Below are 24,727 nucleotides of genomic sequence, written 5' to 3'. Positions count from 1 at the left end.
AGCTGTCCCAGACACTGCAGCTGGGCAAGATCCCATCATGAGGATAATAAAGCATTTTTCTTAGTTCCTTTCTTGAGATATTACATAAACAAGATCCCTATTAAATCAACTATGATCTACATTTTCATAATAAAATAGCTCAGTGTTTTAAAATGTCACTTTAGTGCAACACAAAACGGGCTCTGAGAATAAACGATGCTACAGTTGCTTACAGGAAAAAAACCCTTTATCTTGAGGGGTCCCATTTCTGCTTATAAAAAAAACAAACAAAAAAACCCACTCTACCTACAGCCAAGACAATTTGTACTCCCAGACCATGCAAATCAGAGTAAATGCAGCACCCTACCTGTAGCAACATGCTGTATCCAAATCGCACATGTCACACACTGCATCCAAATTAAAATGGAAGGCCACCAAGTCAAATGGTGCTGATGAAGCAAAAGGCAAGAGCCTGGCAGGCATGGCAACCATCGAAAAAGATGCAGATGTACAAACATGGAGAAAGCCCGTTGTCTGAAACAATCAAGGCCATTCTGAACCCACAAAACAGAAGAAATGCAACCCATCGCCAACCCAACCATCAGAAGGAGGACCAGGTTTGCAAACCCTTCATGATTCCAGTTTGATTCCCTTGGTACAGGCTATTAGCAATGACTAGAAGGATTCTTGCTTGGCTAGTTACCTCAGCCTCTTTGTTAGATGTTATGCTTGCTCAAAACCAGCTGCCCAATGAAGAAACTGAGTAACAGCACAGAAAGGCCTGAGACCTGAACAATTAAAACTGGATGCATTTTCATGCTGACTGTTTTAACACTCCAAGTGTGTCTTTAAGTCAAGTTAGGTTACTGGACATGTGAAATCCTAACACCTCTTTGGTATCTAAAATGTAAATGTGCACCAGCTCTACATAAAGCAAGTAGAACATGGTGTTAGTAACACCAAGCTAATGGGTTTGATTCCCAGAGATCCTACATTCATAAATATTTAAGTCACTTCATTAATCCATGCTCCTCTGTGCAGAGCCAGTCTTAAGATGTGCTCAGGTCCCCATCCTCTATGTACCAATCACACATAGAAACAAGCAATAATTTCGGCTTCACCTCTTCATCTGATGTGTCCTGCTCATACTCGTCCACTTGAGAAGATACCCTCAGCCCACTGTCGCTGCCAGATGTCACCTTCTCCTCTTGGTTTTCACCATCTGCACTCACATTCTGTTTCTTCTTTGGCTTTCTTTCTTTTGTTGATTTGCTCACAGTCTGTGAAAAGAAGTTACAACATTATCTGTAAGGATTCAATGAAGAGGCCAAAAAGTTTTTTTTTTTTAACCAACAGCAACTTTAGTTAACTAAAGTGCTCCTAAATGCAGTAGCTAATATCCAGGCAAGATGCAAATCAAAACTTCAAAACACAACATATCCCAACAGGGCACAGATGGTGGAACGCTTAGCAGTGCAGAGATGCGCCCTACAGCTGGGACTCCACTTCATGTCCCGGCTTTAGCATTTTCTATCCGCGGCCCTATGGACACAACAAGCCCCATTCCCCTTTAGAAGAAACAGCCTCAGAACCCAGCTCTCTAGTTCAAGTCAGGGTTAGTTGTCATTCCTCCATAGTTTGTATACACTGGAATACAATATTGTTTCTTCAAACCCCACCACCCTGTTGCTACATCAACTTCTAGCAAGTTAGAAGGCTACCAAATTTAATGGCCAATTTACTGTTCTCCTCAATGTCTGCAACAATTCAGACTGACTGGAAGATCCAAAAACATCCATCAGCTTGGACATTCATCAGTTGAATCATGGTTAGGCCTTCTGTGATCACAGTTGCCTCCACATTCAATCTTGGGAAAATAATTGCTACTTACAATTACTACTCTGTAGAAACACACAAAACAAAACACATTCTACTTCAAACCCTAGATGCAAAGCTTGCCGCATGACCTGAAGAGTGCATTTTTGTAGGGGTGCTGCTTATTTTGCTTGAAGCACAAATATACTCTGCTTGATTTACACACGCCACTGAACGGCAGCCATTGCACAGGGGTGGCGGCGGGGATAAAAGGCTCCAGCTCTGGGCTTTAGCTCCACGGGTCCTGCTGCTCAGGAGGCCGTGAGCCATCAGAGGCCCTGTTAAAGGGGACGCTAAGCTCAGGCAGCTCCCTGGGGGGGCAGCGGGAGGCAGGTGAGCAACCTGCACCGATTTATGGCTCCATGGCTTCCCAGGATCCTCTGCAGCACGGTGCTAAGTGAAACACTTCCTCCCTGAAGTCTAGTTAAATCCACATCAGGCCAGCTGAGCAGTTTGAAATGGATGGCCTACAGTAAACCAGGGGACAGAAGTCCCCCACCTCCTGCCTTGCCGCACTGGCCCTGAAGAGCTAAACACAAGGTGAAAAGTACTTTTAAGGAAAAGAGAAAAAGCAGAGGACCCCACTCGTCCAGGTCATTAAACTGTGGACTACAACAGGACGCAAGGGAAACTGATATACAAACTTGTATTTTCTTAGGGATGTGACTGCATAGCTCTGCTGCTAAGCAGTTGACGAGCCATAAGGTTATACCGGGAGGAGAACAGACCCTTCCAGATAACATGTTTAAATTAAGGTTAACCAGCCCAAAACCAGTGACCTCAACGCAGTAGATTTAATCTGTAAACAAACTCTACTGGCAAGCAAGGCCTTCTTTCCCAGCCACCCAACACATATGGAGACAGATTTAGAGGGTCAGTAATGAAACTGCTATTTGCTTTGGTCACAAACATTGTTCCTGGAGATCCTACTCTCCTACAGGTTGCGTATACAGCCCAAATCGGTCACACCTGCTTCAGCTTGTCAGACATATTTAGATTGGGCCTGAGTAGAAGGCATGGGTCAGAACTGCAGGGTCATTGGTCTCCTGAGGCTGGTTTGGTCAAGTTAAAAAGCTAATGCATCAGACCTGATTTAAGTTGTCAACATCATCATTTAAGTCATCAACAGATCAGGTCTGCTGTATTTGGCTGGGATATGCACTCAAAGTTCTAGTTCAGGAGCACTGGTAGCTATTGTTCAAAATTACAGATTCCTTCTAGATTATATTCTCGAACATATGGATCCCATACATTTAAATTTGTACTTAAAAAGCTTCTAAGGCTTTGCTATCTGTTGTCTGAAATCAACAGTAAATAAAATATATTTAAAAGCAAAATGCACATGCACACATGTGCATGCACACTTCTGCCATGAGGGCCACTATAAATCATCTGTAGTTTATGATAAACAGCTCCAATCCAGGAGCCCACTTAGAAGAAAGAGAGGGAAGATGGGAAACAAATGTCTGTGGCAACATGTACACTTTAGAAGCCTCTGCAGTTATGAATCACCTCATTCAGAATGATGTGACAATGGTTTGGAGAACAACTTTTGAACAACTGAAGCCAGCTAACTTTAACACATCCGTTTCAAATCCAAACACCTCCAGTGAAGCTTTTAAGCAAGCATACACACGCATACACCTACGCACCCAACACACACACACGAATCAATAACATGTTTTTAAAGTTTGTTGGCTAACTGTCTTGGATTCTGTTCAGCAGTCCCCAGGTTTCCCATTATTCTGTTGCTTCCTGTGAACTGTAGATGAATTATGGAGTGAGCCATGAGCGGAACAATCGGAAGCCACTCCACACACACACAACGATGCTTAATTAACTTCATAGCCATTCAATTAAGGCCAGTCCCACACGGCAGCACCTTCTCCATTGCAGGAAGCTGTGATGAGGTGAACATCATATACGCCGCCTCACCCCCACCCCTGCCTAGGTCCCGCACCTCATCTAGTCTAGGAGACATCCCACATCTCGGGCAATGGAAGCAGACCAGCCGTGTCTGCTGAGCACCGCTGATGCGTGGGCGTGCGTTTGGGAAAGGACGGAGCCTTCCTGGTAAGATGAACCGTGCTTCGCCCCCTTCCCCTGCCTCTCTGCTCCCCCCGTCTTTCCGCCCACTCGCCTGGTGCGAGCGAGGCTGCCACTGGCTCTGTGCCCCTGCTGCTGAGGCGGTGGAGCCCTCCTGGGGATCATAAACATCCTCCAGCAGCCACATTAACTTCTGCCTGCTGTGCATCAGGTCCATGATCTTTCGCGCACAAGAGCCCCAGACTGAGCCCAATAGGAGGGGGGAGTAGACTGAGCCAGGGAAGGGGAGGGGGGAATTAAAAAGCTGAACAATGCAGCCCACGCACTGCACCCAGCTCCAGAAGACAAAGGCTTCAAGATTTGTTACGGAGTCCAGAGATCACAGACATCTACTGCACCTGTGGCTTGACTTTTTCCTGTGGCATTTAAGACCTCCAGCTGTTGTTTTTTTTTTTTTAAAAATGCCAATTTAAGGGATGTAAACAGTCTCACAACCAATTTTATGGAAAGGTTTGATGAAGAAAAAAGTTTAACAATTTATTAATATTAAAAAATGAAGAAAAAAATTAAAAATGGAAAAGCTCATTTCAGCTTACCACTATGGAAGTCCTTCTCAAAAAGAACTGACGCAATGCATCTGAGCTCATTCTGGGCCTGATCACCCTCATGACAATCAGTGAGTTATGACCTCAAACTGACTGAGGTAATTTTATACAGTCAATATTGACTCTAAAAAAGGCTGGACAGGGTGCATTGCAAGACAAACAGAATCCCAGAAAACATGGCAGGGCAGAGCCAAACGAGGAAGGAAGAGCATCTTTCACCTGCTTACTTACACTGCTGGCCTGCTAGGGGGCAGTAGTGAGGGCAATGGAGCAAACTGGGTGCCTGGACTTCCTGGGTATTCAATTTCTAAATTCTAGTTGTGGGCCATAAAGTTAGCTAAACAATGTATTCCAATCAGCAGGGCATGATGATTTTGATGATCGAGCCATTTTTGGCCTTTATTTGCTTCCATCCAAAACAGATAAAGACCAAAAAGCCAAAATAGATTTTACAGAATTTATCACTCTAATGTTCAGAAGCAATAACTCTAATTTTAGCCTTAGAAAGCTATTTATATATTTATATTTATCTAGATTGAGAGCTTAAACTGTGAATGGGAAAATATCCCCACAATTTTTTGTCAGTGCCTATGAAAATTCCATATGGTGCTACTTTGTACTTCTAGAAGAATTTATAAAGGTTTGTAATGCTACAACAGCAACATAGCCACTAAATCTAATAAAAGGATGCCTTAATTGTCAGTTTGCTATTAAAAAATAAATATAAAATTTTGGTGACATGTAGAATCTAAGCAAAAATAACATAGAAATCAGTTGGTTGAAACCTTTTTGAAGTATTCCAAAATGTATTAACCATTACTCCTGGGGGAAAGTCATGTTTACTTTTGCAATTACTGTTGCTGTGAAACCCGTGTACCTATAAGTGAAATGTCATTACGTATCACTTTCACACTTCTAGACCATCATACATACAACTGTTCTTGGCAGTTGAGTTGACAATAAAATAAAGAAAAGAAATTTGCAATAGGTTAATGCAATAGCTTGCACGTTTTCAGGTAGGCATGTCCAGTTCCAGTGTGAATGCCCATAATACATGCATGGATGTGTAGCATTAATAATTGTCATATTAAGACTTTCTTGAAAGTGTCAGCCCTCACAGGGTATACACATAATGCAATATTATTAGTGTTCGAAGCCCTCCACATGGGAGAAATGCAGGATTTCATCAATCACTTTCAGTGCTGGGTGCATCTTGACTGAAGGTGCCAATTGGACAACCATGCAAACATATGAAAGCAAACCTGACAACTGGAAATGTGGATGTGACCACCTGTACCTTGTGAAATATGTATACAAAAACTCATTTTGACACGACAAAATACTGGTGATAATACCTGGGTTTTCTTTACACTATTGGGGACCGGTACATCTGTTTCTGTTTCACTCTTCACCTCTTCACTAAGATTTGCCTCCTCTTCTTCAGAATCTGCCAGACAGTTTTCTTGTTCATCGTCGTCTTCATCATCGCTTCCAGATTCTTCAAGTCCAGAGAAGACACTTTCCTCGCTGTCTGAGAGATCATCGTTGCCGTCGTCATCATCAAGACCACCGGCGTCATTATCACTTTTAGCAAACATGGGGAACTGAAAAATAAATAGAACATCGGCTCTAAGTACTTTGATAGCTAGTAAAAAACTAAAAAAAACTATTGTACGAAGCATACAGCTTTGAGATCTTTTCGTGTACGAGCTCAAAATATAAGACTAAATTGAGCTATTGCAAAAACAGCTACATACGTTGGTGGGATAAGGCTATCCAGCGAGCATTAGTAAGCTTGCTAACCCAATGGCGAAAGCAAACACATTTGCTGGCGAGAAACGGTATCAGATACGCAGCAAATCAGCGAAGTGTTTTTTTTTGTTTTTTTTTTTAATTAAGCAAAGCTGTCAATTATCCTGTCCATTATTTCTAAGCGTTTGTCACTAGCCAGCTATGGCTAGTTAGCCAGCTACGTTAGCTATTCAGCCACGCACGATAAAAGCAGTTGTATGTATTTAGCTAGCCCTTTTCTTCACAAGCTAATGACCGATAGGTTTACAAAATACTCTTACCTGTTCTTCGTCCTCCTCGACTGTTCTTTTTTTCGCTTTAACTTTACTCATCGCGCTGTTCTGCAGTAGTTTAATTCCCGACTCAGGCATGCTTGCAAAGCTGCGACCATGTGGGACGGATGAGGTCAGAGGTCAAAAGTTGCGTAACGTTGCGTTGAATATGTTGCGAAACTGTTGTTAAAATTTTTAGCACATGTTGAATGTTGAATATTGAATACTTGTTGCTTTAAGTAATTATGTCAACAATAATAACGTAATTCGTATTTTATGATTCTCTCCGATAAGGTTAAAGGTCAAAGGTTAAAATTGAACGATATTGGTAAAGAAAAAAATCTTTCGAATCAGTAGTTACCTATAGGAACACTTATTTGAAATGACAAAACTCAAACGTTCTGCCTCATCATGCACACACTTATTTTCATTTAGATTTTTACAGTATTTTAAACTCCTTCAAGTGACGTCACAATATGGCGACTACCGTGCGCCTTTGCGGCGGCCGTTTGCTACGCAGTTCGTAGAAATGTCGATATGGTGGAAATTTCCACTTCTTATATTCAGCAATAACAATTTAACACGTGAAAACAAATTGAATTCTTTGAGGTGGACAAAGAAGCGGAAGATCAAGGAAAGGAATCAAAGCATTGTTGGCAACAAAACTACGCTGGCAGACGATTTCGTGTTTAGTTAACGTTCTTCTATCTTAGCTTGTCTAACTAGCTCTCTGGCTAATGCTGTTGCTTACTTAGCAAGCAAGCAAACTAGCTAGCAAAGCACAGCTAACTTAGTTCAGTCTACTTGTCTTTTAGGTAAAGGCCACGAAAGGCTATTGTTATTTTTAGTTCAGATATGGAATTCCACACTCCCGGGTCTGGTGGAGTGTTGGTGACTGGTAGCAATGTTCCCGCTTTTCTTACAAAGCTTTGGACGTTGGTGGAGGATCCAGACACCGACCCCTTAATCTGCTGGAGTCCAGTAAGTTGGGCAGTCACAACTGCTAATGGAAGCGTGCACAGTGATTGAAGTATTGGCTATGTAATCGGTTATAACGATTCACCAGCCTACTAAGCCTTTCACAGTTGTCATTTTGTAGTAGTAATTTTTTTTTTAACGTTGACTATATAGCTATCTAAACTATATGTCGTTGGATTCGGTAAACTTCCGTAAAAGAAATGCATTGTAAAGTTAGCAGCTGCCTGAGTATTTGGTTGGACTTTTTTATTTCGAAAAAGTTGCTAAAAGCGTTTTAGCTAGTTATATTGTCAATTACCTATACGTTCATGTAGTTCCCTAATTATTAAAATGAAACAGCTTCTGACTGTTCAGACTGTGCTTTTAGAACGGTCCAATACCCTCAGTAGTTAAACAAAAAAGTTTTGTCCCATAGAGAATGTTATTTTTCAGTTGAATTGCTATTATGTGCTATGATAGATATTAACTTGAGGAACTTTTCAAATCATTTCATTAATGAGTGTTTGTTTTTTTTTTGGTGAAATCTGTATGCAGATATGAAATTAAACAAACTACACATGTTCGGGATTATCTGAATGACATTTTCTGCATTAGTATGTGGCTGGTGATTCTTTGGAAGATAATTTTCAGTTCAAACTAGTGATGCTTTTTTATGAACATAATTGGATGCTGGAATGTTCTGTTTTCAACTGATTGGCAAGGTCATAGTGAATGGGTTTTAAATTTTTTTTTAAATTATTATTATTAAAATGTAACCTTCCAGTGGCAATTTGGGTTTCTTTACTGTTAGAGCACAGGCAAGATTTGCATGGGTGTGTGACGAGCAAGTTCCAGAAGATCAAGACAATGCAGTATGCTTATGTGCATCTGTGTAGGAAGCAATTAATATTGTGTCTGTCTCCCAGTTAATAGTGTGCTGAGTTGATACAGCATCAATGGGTATGCATGCGTTTTTTGTGGGTAGACAGTAACAGTTCTTAGTAACACCAAGAACTGCTCTAGTCTGGACCACTTAAAAGTCAGTGCTGTTGTTTTACAGCAATGCATAGATTTACTTGGTTTCAGAGTGTTGGCTTCAAAGGGTCATACTATGAGTAACGTTTTGTAAATGGAGTCATGTGCTAATTATTTAACCTTATTAAGCCTAATAAAATTTGGACTGGGACTGATTTCTATTTTTTATATTCTTTGCACATGGGTGCTACTGTATAGACAGAAGTCTTTCTGTTCTCGTTTGTAGAATGGAAACAGCTTCCATGTGTTCGACCAGGGCAGGTTCTCCAAAGAGGTGCTTCCTAAATACTTCAAGCACAATAACATGGCCAGCTTCATCCGGCAGCTCAATATGTGTAAGTCTTCTGAGATCACCTTTATGCCCTTTTTTAGTTGAGGTGATCTACAGTGCAATCTTATGTGCTACCAGCTTCCGGAAGAATATACATGTGAACTAGACATATGCTTTGAATCAGGCTTGCAGGTATCAGCCTAGCCTAACCCCAAAGAGAATTAATAATGCAACTATAGTTTTGATCTGTTATATAAACAGATTGTATTCAGTTAATTTTTTTAATATTGGGGGCAAAAGTCCAATTCTGGAGAACTACCTCCCTGCAGAGTTTAAGTATATGACTTGTTAACTAAAGCAACTTGTTTGATAACTCTTTGTTAACCACCTTTATTAAAAACAGTCTCTGTGTTGTCTTCTAATAGATGGCTTTCGCAAAGTCGTTCACATTGAGCAGGGTGGGCTTGTGAAGCCTGAGAAAGATGACACAGAATTCCAGCATCCCTACTTTATACGTGGACAAGAGCACCTTTTAGAGAATATTAAGAGGAAGGTGACCACAGTAAGTATGTTTATTACTCTAAGAGAATGTTAACTGCAGAGAGTATATGGACTGAAGAAGGTGTTTGCAGTAAGATTATAGTCACTCAAAGCTAGTGAGTCAGTTACAACAAGCAAGTTACAACAAACACTAGCTTGCTAAGTTACATTTACGGTATTTAGCTGTCAGTTTTATTCAAAGCGAATTACAATTATGACTGAATACAACTTGAGTAATGTAGGGTTAACGGCCTTGCTATGAACTGATTACTAGTCAAGTATCTTAACCATTGCGCTACCACTGCCAAGTAGCATTGGTGAACTCTCCATTGGCAGAGCTTTAAGTTAGTTAAGTGTTTGCTTGACATTAAGACTAAACCGGGCCTGGGTTTGGGTCACAGTCTGGCCTGATACCCTCTCACTGTTCAGTCACTTCACAGACAGGATACACCTACACCTGTTCACTGCCTGCCGAAACACAAAACACCACTCGATTCTCTCCATTCCCATGTGTCCCCAAATATGCTTAAATGTTATTAAATATAAATGACTTACTTATGTTGGTGCCACTTTTCAATATGACATATAAAGGGTTTGTGAATGGTTTAAAATTGTATTTATTTATTACAAGATTATAAACATCCTAAAACCATTACTAATCTGTTTTTACGCAAATAAGAAGCATCACAGAGTTCAGTAGAAGCTTTAAATTAGATTGAGAATTTTTTAATTTCAAATAAACTTAAGACAAATTGTAATTTCTAACTAATCATTTTTGATTTTGGTAGTAACTTATTAACAAATGTCTGTTGAAGCTGACAAAATAACATAAGAAACATGATTAAACCTCAGTTCTTGCTGATATCTGGGCAATCTTTGGCAAGCAGCTGTTTACTGTTCCCCTTTTTATTCACATATTGCAACTTCTTATTAATGTTGTTTAAAGGTGTTTATGACATCATTAATAAACAAAATTCATAACCTATAATAATTCAACCATAAACCATTCATAAATCTTTTGGGTTGTCTTATAGTAAAGTGCTGCTGCTCAGCTCTCCTCCTTTGAGTGGAAAAATAGTGGCAACCCTCTCCTGTAGGTCATCTTCGTATTTGCACTGTGTTTCATAATGCAGGCTTGGTGTGTATCCTGCAGCATTGGTACTGCAGAGGTTAATGTGGCGAAAACAGGTCGACTAACACTAAGCATTTGGATGGGGAGGTCTAAAACTGGTCGTATATCTGTAGTGATGCTGAAGGACTTAATGACCCCTGTTGGACCCCTCTCCCTTTTGGCTGCGCCCCAGAATGAGCTAATCTGAAGCGTCTCCCTGGCTGGCTGGCCCTTGGTGGATTAGGGCCGAAGGCCCATCTGTGGCTAATCTGCTGCCTCAGCCGCACAGTGCTCCCCATGCTTGGACATTTGCAGGGTTTTCCACTTTTAGCCTCTGGCCTGCTGACCAGTTCAGCAGTGAAATCAAACCCAAATCCTGAGCGCATGCTTTCCACTGGGTTGGTTTTTCTCTTCTAGAAGTGCACGTGGGTTCAAAGCAGAGCTACAGCCACATGCCCCCCTACAGATGTGTACATACACACAAAGATGTGCACACACCCACACCTCCCCTGCACGTATATACATACACACACACACACACACACACACACACACACACACACACACACACACACACACCCACCCCCCTCCGCCTGCACATATACACATACCCCTCTCCCTGCATGTATATACACACAGAATCTCCTACGTGTGTGTGTAAATATATGTATGTACATATATACACACACACCCACATCTCCCCTACACATGTATACAACATGCGTACACACTGCTGTAATAGTTTCCTGGTGTTCATCTGCAGGTGTCCAACATTAAGCACGAGGACATTAAGCTGAGCTCAGAGGAGGTCACTAAAATGATCTCAGATGTGCAGAACATGAAGGGAAGGCAGGAGTCCATGGATTCCAAGATCAGCACCCTCAAACAGTAAGTCATATCCCAAGAACCTCTCCCAGGCCAGTGAGCCGTCAGTCCGTCATTTTGCCTAACCCTTCTCAGAGCTGTTCCACCTCCTTCATGGCCACGTCTGGGTGTGCGTAGGAAGATAAGTGATTTGACAGTAAAAAGCCAGGTGTCTCGAATAATCTCTTCCCCTGTAGTGAATGGGAAGCCAAGAACTTCTTCCTGTTCACCACCTGAACCACCCCAGGCTGCTTGAGAGGTGATCACAGTCTGACTGCCTCGCACTGACTCCTGAATGGGCGATCATGGTTCTTTAGAATTTGTTGCATATCAGTGTTCATATTTTCCATCGGCCTCTCTCCCAAGCGAGTTAGAAAGAAATATGTGGTCCTGCCCCTCCCGTCCCCTTCCTCTATTTCAGTGCCCTCTGTTTCTCTTCTTCACTCCCTCTTTCTCTCTCTATCTGTCCCATGCTTTCTGTTTTCTCTCTATATCTATCTATCTATCTATCTATCTATCTATCTATCTATCTATCTATCTATCTATCTATCTATCTATCTATCTATCTATCTATCTATCTATCTATCTATCTATCTATCTATCTATCTCTATTCTACCATGTCTCCCCCTACTTTTTTCTCCTTCTACCTTTCTCTCTATCTTTGTGATCACACTGTGTAAAACCTGTTTATTTTATGCTCCTAATTAGAAGCAGTGCTCATTGACCTGGGGGGGGGGTTGTATGAGAACGTAAAGCTTTGTGTTTTTCATGTATATCTGAATATCTATTTCATGTATATCTATCTATAGCTATCTACACACACATGTGCAAGCAAAGTGCTTTTGAATTTCTGAGGAACCAGTTTGTAATAGAAAAAGCAGATTTTTAAATCATGACATTCATTCCATTTTGATTACTGGCGCCTTTTTATCAGCTCAGAGCAGCCTGTAATGTAGTTCTATATTATGTAGTATTATGTAGTCTATAATAATGTAGTTCTATAATATGTATCAGTGATGAAAACTGGTTTGTCATTAATGAAATGCCCCTTAACTTTAATATGCATTGTCCCTGGAATGACAAATCCTTAATTCCTAAACCATTGCATAAAATTATCTGAAGGAATCTGTGATAACTGATCCTTTCTTGACGAACATGTCTTAGATGGTTTTGTCTCGTTCGTAGTAGATTAATTAAGGATCCTTTAAAAAGGGATGTGGTTGCATCCTGTTTCCCTTTCCTCTGGAAACCTTGTGCATTACACTGCAGTGTCTGCTACCTCTCCATCTTTATCCACAGCACACCGCACTTGCTCCCTGGCATATCCTTTAGATATAGACTCTTTATTTTTGTGCTGTGTGACTTGGGGAAGTTAGATCAGTTAGAGCAGCAGGTGCTCGTGAGCCATTTAAAGTGTCCTGTGGTGGATCTAGCCCTGTTACATGGGGCACTGCCTGCAGTGGTTAGTTGGTTCCAGCCCTGTTATGTGGGGCTGCTGCATCAGCCCTCGCCTCTCTGGGTGACACTTCCCATTTTGGCCTGGGTGAGTCACCATCCTAAAACAGGCTGACTCCCTGGCGCAGGACAGACGTGTTTCACCAGCTGCCTGCTAGGCCATTGGGGTGCATGTCAAGGCGAATCACAGTAAGATGTCGCTTCCATTGTGGGCATGTACGCATACATGCACACGCAGCTGCACTCTGCTGTCACTGTCGCTGTGGCGTCTTGCCCAGGATGGGTAGTGTGCTGGCGGGGCAGGCCATGTTCTCCCCACTCTCCTGGCTGAGCTGACCTGATGACTTCGTGCGTGACTGCCTGTCAGTGAAGCGTGAATGCTCCAGGCCTCCGCATTGTCCAATGGTTACGAGAGCCTGTGTTAAACTCAGTGTTGAGTACTGTGGATATTATTGGGCCTGGCTTTGCAGGATCATAACTGTCCACTTGGCTCGGATCTGGACAGCTAAACGAAACTGTGAACTCCATGGAGTTGCAGAGGACCTGGAACACTGGGTTCAGAGTACACAAAGACCCCCTCAGTCCCTGCTCCTCCTCACCCTCCTGATCCTCACCACACTAGGCAGAAGATGCCAGATCAGGTTTCAGCGAGTGAAAACCCTCCTCAAGGTTTTGTCAACCACCTGGTCTTGCTTCATAGCTCAAGCCAGCAGTTAGATTTAATTTGTGACCCTGAACCTTATATATGTCTGTTACTGTGGTTCATTCTATATGCCTGTTACTGTGGTACATTTTATATGTCTGTGATGCTTCTGTTTGTGCACTTGGTTCCAAAGGCTGCATGATATGATATTTACAGTTATGTATTGCTTTTTTTTACAGTAACATTCATAATTAGTATATTAGACTTCAAATTTAAATTGCATGTTTCATTACAATGAATTTGATTAATTCCTTACATTAGTCAGTGGTTTGTTGTAGGTCTGTTTGTATCACGAGCAGTATCGCTGTTGGCATCTCTGTTGGCACCTCTCTCCTCTCAGCACCCACCCACAGCGCCTTGCACAGCTTCTCAGCACTCTGCTGCATAACATCAGAGCTGGGCCTGGTGCCTTACTCACTTAGAGGCCAATTTGCAGGGTTTTTCATCCCCTCTCTCTTGTCCTTTTTCTTGACTTTTTGCTTTTTTAAAGCCTGTGCAACATTACTATAGTGTTCCCAGTAGGCCCAGCAAGCCCGAATGTGCTGCTGTATATGTGATCAGTGTTTTCCAGTGGACTCTCTTCCAAACGGACAGTATTTCATCTGATGTGACGCGACTGTTGTGAAACCATCTGCTTGTATTAGAATGTAGCATGTGCTGATCCTGCCACCTCATTAGACATGAAGGTTCGATCCGGGCACTCTTGCTCTGGACATACTGAAAGACGAAGGGTGATATAACTCCATTTCCACGTGTCAGTAGTGTTTGATATTCACCTGGCACTTGTATGCTCTGCTCAAGTGATTTAAAGGTGTGCATTTGGGGTCTTGTGCACACACTTAAAAGTAGGGTTAACTGTGTCAGAGGAGCATGGTTGAAGGGGTCAAGGCTGTAGTAAAAACCTGAATAAATAAAACCTGCTTAGATCTTTCATTGGTCATAAACTTGGCAAAATAAAGTCCCAGAGAATCTCACCTTTTATGCTTCCATTTAAAGCCAGGCTACTGTATCCTGCATTTTCCAGCATAAGAGCAGAAAACGACCAACACCAGACTGAAGTAGTGTAATGGTGCTGCGCTCTGTTTCAAACACTCTGTTTGAAAATGTTAGAAAATGGTTTTGTCTTTTTATTTGTTTAAAACACTAGAAGTAAGTTTCTTTAGTTACTTCTACCAAACCATGTTCAGGCATGTGCAGGTTCTAAAACCACTGCTGGTTGCTTGTGATAACTACTTACCAGATTGGCTTTTACATTTAATTTAGATGCTTGTGATCTATATTGTACCTAATGTACACAAATTGTAGAGCTTGGTCTTCTTTTTTTATTTCACTGTTAAGAGTTTGTTTATTTTTATCCATTTTAAATATTAATACCTTCAAAAAAAAAAACAAAAAAAAAAATTGGGTTGTTTATGGACTACTTTCCCCAGTCTGTCTCACTGGTTACTGGGGCCCTGCCTCTCTGCTCTGCTGTAAGGTCTAAATGCAATGCCTGCAGCTCTCCTCTTCTAGCAATTGTGGCTTTGATGGCTAATACCCTCTCCTTTTTTTTTCTCTCTCTCTCTCTCTCTCTCTCTCTCTCTCCAATCCTATCTCTCTCACTCTTTGTATCTCTCTCGCTCTGTTTTTTCAGTGAGAATGAAGCTCTATGGAGAGAGGTTGCAAGCCTGCGACAGAAACATGTCCAGCAGCAGAAAGTTGTCAATAAGGTGACCCCTCTGTCTCTCCTGGCAGCACACAGCAGCGTTTCAGTCCTCCCCTTTGTCTAGCAGCACACAACAGCACACAGTGTCCTCTGGCCCTGACCGATGAATCGGGAAACACAGCCTGACTTCTGGAAGTTGCTCCCCTTAGAACCAAAAATTTGTTCAGCCAGATTTCTTCCTATATACCTGGGTTTCAGGAGTAGTCTTTAGTCTTTACTGGCTTTGAAAGTCAGAGAGCATTGAAATGTGGATTTGATTATAAAATAATAGTTGTATGGGGATACTGTTGTGTCATGAAAAGTGCTCTACTGATGATTGTTTTTCTTTTTTTTTCCTCTATAGCTCATCCAGTTCCTAATCACACTGGCACGGTCTAACAGAGTTCTTGGAGTGAAAAGAAAGATGCAAGTGATTCGGACTCCTTACACACACGCTGTCCACATTTCTTTTTTATGATTTTAAAAGAAACAAGCAGATTTTTTTTTTGTTAGTTTTATTTATATAGTGCCTTTCTTACACTCAAGGTCACTTTATATAATGCATACATACAACCACACAGCATGGGACAGTCAGTAAATCTAAATCAGTACAGGACCAAACAAACTTAAATCCTGTTTTCTCAGTGATTTTCTCTTTCCCTATATTTAAATTAGGATTTCTTTTAAATATGTTTTTTTTTATATTTGAGTCATGTTTTTGAGAGACTGTTGTCCTGGTTTCTATGCCTTTTCATTTCTGATTGTCATTATGGATGTTTTTGTTCAGGCCCCTGATGCTCAATGACAGCAGCTCAGCACACTCTATGCCCAAGTACAGCAGGCAATACTCCCTGGAGCCTTCTCCCACACTGTCCGTAAGTACAACACATGGCAAAAGGTCCTGGGCTGATACATGACCCCCATAATCAATGAATGTATAAATAACTACCATTAATGTTCTATTGATCTGTCTGTCTGTCATTTTATTAATTGTTATTTATGTTTATTAATTTTTTATTTAGTATTATTTTTTACTACAGAAACTTATTGCTTATTGAGAATGCCTTACATCTCCCCAATTGGGCATTAATCTCTTTAATCTCATTAATCACTCAGTCCCTGGTGAAGCCATAGCTGTCTGTAGTCTAGGAAACCCCCCTCTGTCCCAATCCCTCAACATGGTGCCAACCAATATGGTCATCTCCTTGCCAGAATAGACAGAGCTGATGGTTGGCACTCTCCTCCAAGTGTGTTGAGCCATCCAGAGACATTGTGCTGGTGGTAGTTTGAAAAAAAGATGTGGTGGCCGGCTAAATGTGTCGGAAGAAGCATGTGTCCGCCTTCACCCTCCTAGCTTGTTGGCATTAAGGTTGGGTGAGACTTGGTTAGCTAGTGCATTAAACTGAAGACCGCAAACACTGGGATATTTAACACTGAAGCTGTTGCTTTTTCTCGCCCTTCTCTCCTGCCAGACCTCGGGCATGACTTACAGTGGAGCAGGACTCTTCTCCTCCAGCTCGCCCGTCAACACTGGCCCCATCATCTCCGACATCACCGATCTGTCCCAGTCCAGCCCCATCTGCACGGAAGAGTGGGTGGAAGACAGGCAAGTCATACTCCTTCACGTACAAAGTCATTCATCAAAGAAAGAGACCAGTAAAATGCCTAACAGTTAGTACAGTCACCAACAGTAGCCTGACCACGGCTTTGTGCCACCATTTACTGCCTGCCTAATGTGATTTGTGTCAAGATCTGAATAGGAAAGTATCTGTTTGCACCATTTACACCTTGTATTTGTGTGTTGGATCGTGTCATTTCTTGCACATTGAGGTCCAGGATCTCTGCCAGCTGTCCACTACTAAATAAAACTAAAGAACTGCTTGGCTGTAAAAGTGTACACTTCAGCACTGGTTAAAATATATATGTCTTTGTTCAAGACAATGTCAGAGAAAATTTTAATATGTTGACATGCCCAGTATATGGGTGGTTCTGACTTAGTGTTAATCTTTAAAAACTAAGGTTGTTATAGCGATGTGGCTTGGGTCTCATAGATGACATAGGATTTAGCATGAAGTGTTCTTTAGGTACCCTTGCTGTTCTGTCTAAATACCCTCCTACTTTTAACAGAACAAGCCCATTGGTACACATTAAGGAAGAGCCGTCAAGTCCCGCCCACTGCCCTGAAGTAGAAGAAGTGTGTCCTGTGGATGTGGAGGTTGCGGCTGGGTCCAGTCTGCCTGCAGACACGCCTCTCTCCCCGACCACCTTCATCAACTCCATCCTCCAAGAGACTGACCCGCCATCTGCCCCCAGCCCAACCCCCACGAAGCAGAAGTGTCTGAGCGTGGTGTGTTTGGACAAGTGAGTAACACCTTCCTGCCCACAGGCTGCAGTGTGAACCCATTTCTCCCATGCTTCTTCTTCACAGCAGAGCCCTGGGCCTGTTAGACATCTCTCTCGATGCCCTTAACTGCTGCGACTGGTTCGGCTGCGTTCTGTGCAGTTGCTGCATTTTATCGTCTGAATCGTGTGCTCCAGACGGCAATCCTCCACCTGGAGATGATTCTCTTGCCATTTATTCGTTTTGCATATGCAGCTCTGGCTTACATCCTTGTAAAGCCCTAACAGAGAGCAGATTGGGTTTACTGTGTGATCCTGTTGGTTTGTGAGCTTGCACCCATCAGTGGCATTTTGCCCCCCCTCCCCTGCCAGTTTGTGAGCTTGTACCCATCAGTGGCATTTTGCGCGCCCCCCCCCCCCCCCCCCACAACCCCAGTGACACAGTACTTACTTTGCCTTACTTACGCCACTCCCACTAACACAGACATAGCCTAGTTCCAGCTGAATGCTTTACCTCCATTTATCTGGACTAGGCTGAGTGCCACTATTGTGTGGTGATTGTGCTTATTCATTTTTGAAGCTTTTAAACAGGAATTCTAAGGTTGCTAATAATGAAAGCAGTGGAGCAGTTAGCATCATCTAGCATCACAGTGCTGTCTGTACTCTACAGGCCTGCGCTTATTATAAGTAGTCTTAGCTGTTTTGCATGACCTATTGCTTTCAAAGGACTTCTGACACGCAGTATATAAGTGAACTTGGTTGGCCCTCAGCAAAAGCACAACACACCGTGCCATCCTGTGTTAGGGAATCAGCTCTCTATCTGTAGTAAAGCAGCTATTTTAACATCACATCACATGCAGATACATTTTTGCTTAAAGGTAACACTACATATGATGCTCATTTGTTCCTGTCCTTCATAATGGATTAGGATTTTTTAGGCCCTGTTGGATCCGTATGAGATGGAGCTTTCTAGTACTGTCTAGATTTTCACACCCAGATGATATCCGTGCATTTGCACTGAGGTCTTCACTCCAGCTACAGGTCTTTTCCCTGTTACAGAGTGACGCAGCCCTTCCCTGTGTCCAGTGCCATGTTGTGCTTCTGTCTTTTCAGTTCCCCCCAGACGACTGAGGTCTCCCGTCTTTTTCCCAGCCTCTCCTCCTCTGCGTCTCCGCACGTCAGACCACTTCCAGGGTTAGCATTTCAGTTGGCCGTGCCGTCCCCGCACCACGCAGTGCCATGCCTGATAAGCTACCGAGGTTCAATAGCACTAACCACACGCTGCAGCCGCTCGGGGGAACTTGGTCACTCAGACGTGCACCGTGTTCACATGGGTTCACTTTGCACCGGCGCAGTGCTGAACTGCTGGTCTCCCAAGTCACGTGGGCAGGAAGTGCAGGCCGGTTGACTGTGCATACAGCCCGAATGCATTTTGTGTATTGGTGCCAGGTACACCACGATCATCGATTCAGCACATCACCAACTTTACACCTGTGTGAACACTGAAGTCATTTCAGTTATGGTGCTGCTGAGAGAACTAGGCCGAATGATCTTGCTGATGGGCTAGTTTAGGCACGCTGTTGTGAATCTCAAAGGTGTCTGAAGTTTCCCCAACTCTGACACTGCATCCCTTCCATGTGAGGTGATCCTTTCTGATGACACGATTCTCCAGTCAGATCTCTAGTTTATGTGTATTTCCATTCGGTCCTATTGGTGTGTCATATAGATTATGATGTAGGAAGTATGCAGTTCCAAATGACTCTTCTGAGTAGACTTTAAAAAATTGTCCCAGTTTTGGTCTTTCAGGAGACTGGCCATGTTTCCCACATTCACCAGCGTGTGGCACCGCTCTGTAGCTTTATGGTAATCACTGATGATAAAAACACTTAAGGTTTGCTTTTGTCTTCACTGCGGCCATTTCTTTCCTAAACTTAAGTTTGAGATTTTAAAAAAGCAATCAATCAAAAAAGTGATCAGGTGAAAATTTGGTGTGTCAGCGTTGAACAGCAACTGAATGAGAATGTTTTGTGTGTCCCAGGTCTGAGCTCAGCGACCACCTGGAGAGTATCGACAGCAGTCTGGAGAATCTTCAGTCCATCTTTAACACACAGACCATCAACTTCGACTCCTCCCCCCTCTATGACGCAAGTGTCAGTTAGCTCTCATGTCTTGAGCAATGTAACCCTTCCTCTCCCAATTTAACAGTACAACAGACATGTTTCATTGCATAAGACACCTGATACTTAATGACTCATATATGACGTGACTGTATAAAAACTGTCACCAATATTGAAGTGGTTTCTAAATAGCTAAAGCATTCTGAGGATTGTTCACATTTCTCAAAATTGTTAAACTCATAAATAGTACCTCAAAATATCTTAAATACATAAATATAAAGCAAGCCCCTTGTTTTAAAAAAAATAACAACAAAAGTTCCACTTAAGATTAAAACATGACAGATGAAACAGCTACTGGTATAATGAGATATGTGGCTTCCATATGTGCATGTTTTGGTCAAACAAGGCCCCGTATTTACGGAATGGGTTATTGCCGCCCCTTAGTGTAAAGGGTGAAACTGAGATTAACCTGTACTTAAACAAATATTCTGTTTGCCATCTATTCCAAGTCTAAGAGACAGGTCTTCAGTTCTAATGTACAGCTGCTAATATGCATGATGTTTTGTTACAGATCTTCAGTTCAAGCACTGGCTCGGAGTTTGACCTGGACTGTTTGACAAGTGTAAGTCTGCCTTTGTTTACTTCTTAGCTTACCTGGTACACAGCCTTTGAAGGTGTTGTTCTTGGCTTGACATAATTAGACTGCATGTGGGCAGCAGGCTATAATGCTCAGATCACAGTCACCAGTTTCCTCAACCAGCAAGGATAAATGAGCATTTTGATTGAGGTGACAGTAACAACTTCTTGAATCATCGTAGAAGCATTTTGTATATGAACCTATACCTATTCCATGGAAAAGTAAGCAAGCAAGTGAGCAAGCCTCATTTAACCCCAACCACCCTCCTCCGCACAGTGCTTTTCATGCAAGTGTCCACAGTACGACATCGGCGATCCTTGGAAGCCTCCAAAGGGGGACTTTGATTGGTTTTCCATGTCTTACTGCTGAAAAAAACATACTACAGTTTATAAAAGCAAGATCTTTCTATTCAGCAAGCTGTTCTGAGTTGAGTGCAGAAATATTGTCCCACTTTGTGCTTGTAACTATTAGTTACATCTGACAAAAAATGGTAAACAGGATGTCCCTTGATTCTCATTTATTTGGAATCTAACTTTGGAGATATGATGTATAAAAATATATATATATATATATATATAATCATACTTAAGAAAATGCACTTAAATGATGGATAAATTATGAAAAACACATGAGTAAACAAGTGAGCTGTAAATCACCCCCACCCAGAACCACTTTTTAAACAAAATAATTTTATAAGGTATTAGAAAAATGTAAGGTTTAGAGTAGTGACATCGTCTTTGTTCTCTACTTAAAAAGCAGAATACCTTATGAAGAAATTGTTTTTGCTTATACAAAATATTTCTATATTTTCCTAAAAGCTAATAGTTTTCTAAGTAAAATTGGTGTGTTTACAGATTCAGGAGTTGCTTTCGACAGAGCCCACACGGGAGATGGAGTCTAGTGCCAACTCCACTCAGTCAGGTATTTTCCATTTGAGTCTCAGTCAAGTTTCCCAGCCTTTTTTATGCATGTATTTGAGCATTTTGTGTGTTGACATTGGCATTGTTGATAACCTCAATCTCCAGTTTTAATTGTATAAAAACTGTTCAGAACTTCATAAATGCTAATTCTTAGTTGTGAACTGTAATCATGATCTGAGTATCACTAGGTACAGTTGTATTTCAAGTTCCAGATGTATTTCAGGACTGTGTATTGCAATATCACCATGGTTGTAGTATGTTTTTCAGGACTACCACACTATCACTTTGGTTTTAGATGTGTTTCGTGTCTGTCGATCATATCATTGTGGTTCTGAATGTATTTCAGCACCGAATATCTGAATATCACTGATGTTCTCTTTCAGGAAAGCAGTTAGTTCAATACACAGCTCAACCAGTGGTTGTTCCTGACCCAGTTACCACAGAGACCACAGGGGAGGACCTGCCCATTCTTCTTGAGTTGGAAGGGGACTCTTATTTTGGTCAGGACCCCACAGAGGACCCTACCATCTCACTCTTGACCACCAACTACCAAACTACAACATCTGAAGACCCCAAGCTATAATAGACAAAAGCAGCGTATACAAAAGGATTCATATGTGTGGTTGGGGTTTTTTTTCTTTTGTTTTTTTTTTTTCCTTTGTTAAATCTAGCCATGTTATCACCCTTTGATTTCACTCCCCTGCTTGTTCGCTTAAATCATAACCCCACAATCTTGAGAACTATAGGAAAATATTTTTCACCATTGTTTCCATTGTGCAGTTGGAATTTGCTTGTTTAATTTCTCACGTCTGTTACTATGGGTTAAAATCCTAATCAGGAATGGCCAAAACAGCTTCATGGTCACAAATAAGCAGAGCTTGTTTACAGAATATTTCACACATGCCCTACTGAAAAATTTGAATGAATACCAGTAATGTATTCATAATACATAGACCTATGTTCTAATACTTTGCTTTCTGTTAGGTTATCATGTGGCTGTGTGTGTGGCTGTGTGTGTGGCTGTAGAAGACAAACTTGTTGCTATTGGCCCAGATCCCTGAATGGAGTTTTAGCTCCAATAACAGTACATACATGCATGGGATGTATTAATCATAGATCAAGTGATCTGGCCTGATTGGGCTCCCACTGTGGGGGTTTTAAGAGAACTGTAGGCAAACTGTGCAAAAAGAGAATTTTTTTTTTTAGCACCAGAGCCTTTTATGATGCTTTTCTCCAATTCATGCGGGTTTTAGTATAAAGTTAAAGTGAGCTGCTTGTAATTCCAATGCAGGAGATTAGCCAACTAAACACAGCTTTTCACACATATTCATTTCACAGAGAACCTTTTTAGTCTGTTTTTGTTGTGGATCTGATTGTATACCCATCATCTCTATCTTCTGACTTCCAAAATGTATTTTACTAGCATTTAAAACCTTTGAAGCTTGGAGTTGACTGTGGTTCTCTGTCTAAGCACATGTTATTTTTTTAATTACCAAGAGGTTTACATTTACATTATCTGTTGTATGAAATACTTTTGCTGTTGCATCACCTCATGGATATTATGAATGTTAAAGTTTTAAAACAATATAATGTATATGAACATGTTGATTATGCACTAACATACCACCCCTCAAGTAACGTCTGTGCTGTGGGTTCAAGCTCCTGCTAACACTCTTGGCTGGACAGACATGCACACGGTGCTAGGTCTGTGTTGGGTGCAAGACTAGACAGCGTTTCATCTAGGGATATGGTCTCAGTCTGTGTGCGAACATGGTGGGTAATATTCAGTCACAGAAGCAGAGTGTTTTGTACAGAACAGCTTTGATATGCACCACAGTGATGGCATTGATCACAATGTTCTAACCCTGTGTATGAATGCTTTGTGTCTGCAGTCCTAGATCAATACTCTGCAGATTCTTTGTCGTAGTCTTCAAAATCACATTTATTTTTGCTCTGACAAAGTTCGATGGCCATGCATTTTTATAAAGATATATCAAGTAAGTAGGAGGCTATATGAGGAAGGTGTAAATGGGCAGTGTTTAAGCAGTTAATAGCTACATAAAAAGAGCTTTGCCTTCCACACTGGAGGAGATGCTTCTATGTAGATGGCCAAAAAAGACTGATAAAGAGGGATTGTTTCAAGCCAAACAGGTCTTTGGTGAGCAGGCTCATTCAGATGTGGCCTGTCTCAACATTAGACCTCTCCCTGGACTAGTTATGAACTGCTCTAATATCAGCTGCTGTGGCTTGAGTTCAGTATAAACGGAAGGGATGTGATCCCTCACAAGCTGTAATGAATCATTGTATATGAAAACCATAGCCAGATTTTATAGTTCAGAATTTGTCTTGATGGTTAAATTTCAAAATGATGTCAGGCAAGCACCAGTACAACTTTTGAGAACTTATGAAGTGGTTCAGGAAAGCAATTGCTAGAAGAGCACAGAAATGTGGGTTGTTTTTTTTTTTTTTTTTTTTAATAATGAGCTGTTATTTTTGACTTATTTATGCAGCATAGGACATCCCTGGTGATCTCACTTCAGACAGGTTGCAGGCTAGGTGCTAGAACCAAATAATTCATTTTTAATGCATTCTTCATTGATGATTGGGTAGCAAGTGTTATGAATAATCAAGAAATCATGTGATATGTTTTTTTTTTTTCTTTCCCCACAACATAAATTATTTTAATAGCACTGCATGGCCTTTTGGTTTAAGAAAATGAGAGTGCAAATTCGATGTGAAAAGAAGTCCTATGTAAGATCAAAGTGAGTCACGGACATTTTTGTTCTATCAAACGTTGCCCCCTGGTGGATCCAAGTTGTAAAGTTGTCTATTTTTAAGCAGGGAAAGTAAGATGTAAACAGCAGGAATATTTTATATATATATATATATATATATATATATAGATATAGATATATATATATATATAGATATATATCTACATATATATATATATAGATATATATAGATATATATCTATATATATATAGATATATAGATCTATATATATATATATATATATAGATATATATATATATATATATAGATATAGAGAGATATAGATATTTTTGGGAATTTCTAATATTACAAATGTCAGTCTCAATTTAGTCATTAGATATCTAATAGAGACACAGCTAAATTATTTTGTTACGCATGTGAACAACACTTTATGTACTGGTATGTTTAAAATAAAATATGTTTTTAAAAGTAGCCTAGCTGGAAATTGACCTATAGACCACCTAAATTGCATAGGTCCAACTCTCTTCTATGTTAAACATGATTTATTTTTAAATGTAAGAGCATCCCCCCCCCCCCCACCTCTTCACAAGCAGAGGGTGCTAAATACACCAAGGTAGTCTATTGAAAAATAAAGCACAATCAAAGAACTGCATCCTGCTGTGCAGTCATAAAAAATGTTTGAGTTTGATGTTCAAAATAGATGTTAAATTTAATGTGGAGATTATTTTGAAATACATTTAGCAATGTACAATTTGTGACACTTGTAAAGAATATTGCTCATCAAACTA

General features: G+C 41.1%; 2 protein-coding genes across 5 annotated transcripts in view; one reads left to right on the top strand and one right to left on the bottom strand.

Annotated features, from left to right (window-relative positions):
• The window catches only part of bop1 (BOP1 ribosomal biogenesis factor), a 47,339-nt gene extending 40,619 nt beyond the window's left edge, over nt 1-6,720 (bottom strand). Inside the window, exons 1-3 of the mRNA XM_035529092.1 lie at nt 6,578-6,720; nt 5,861-6,109; nt 1,101-1,259 (exon numbers count right to left, since the gene is read on the bottom strand). Coding sequence (XP_035384985.1) covers nt 1,101-1,259; nt 5,861-6,109; nt 6,578-6,667 — 498 coding nt within the window. The 5' untranslated portion in view covers nt 6,668-6,720. The remainder of the gene's footprint in view (nt 1-1,100; nt 1,260-5,860; nt 6,110-6,577) is intronic.
• A 325-nt stretch (nt 6,721-7,045) lies between these two features.
• On the top strand, nt 7,046-22,790 carry hsf1 (heat shock transcription factor 1). Of its 4 annotated transcripts, none has more exons than XM_027028030.2 (14): nt 7,046-7,549; nt 8,787-8,895; nt 9,257-9,393; nt 11,246-11,370; nt 15,139-15,214; nt 15,554-15,615; nt 15,977-16,064; nt 16,662-16,795; nt 17,317-17,550; nt 18,643-18,723; nt 19,568-19,673; nt 20,218-20,268; nt 21,138-21,204; nt 21,587-22,790. In XM_027028030.2, the coding sequence occupies exons 1-14, from the start codon at nt 7,424-7,426 to the stop codon at nt 21,784-21,786; spliced, it is 1,596 nt and encodes a 531-aa protein (XP_026883831.1). In that variant the 5' UTR covers nt 7,046-7,423; the 3' UTR covers nt 21,787-22,790. The 4 variants fall into 4 exon arrangements, with proteins under 4 accessions (XP_026883831.1, XP_026883830.1, XP_026883833.1 ...); XM_027028029.2 differs by having other exon boundaries at nt 19,568-19,679; XM_027028032.2 differs by lacking the exon at nt 18,643-18,723.
• Nucleotides 22,791-24,727: the final 1,937 nt, after the last annotated feature.

The sequence above is a fragment of the Electrophorus electricus genome, chromosome 8 (genome assembly GCF_013358815.1).
Source record: "Electrophorus electricus isolate fEleEle1 chromosome 8, fEleEle1.pri, whole genome shotgun sequence".
Lineage (NCBI taxonomy): Eukaryota > Metazoa > Chordata > Actinopteri > Gymnotiformes > Gymnotidae > Electrophorus > Electrophorus electricus.
Note: the sequence above shows the minus strand (reverse complement) of the source record. Positions and strands in the feature narration are given on the sequence as shown.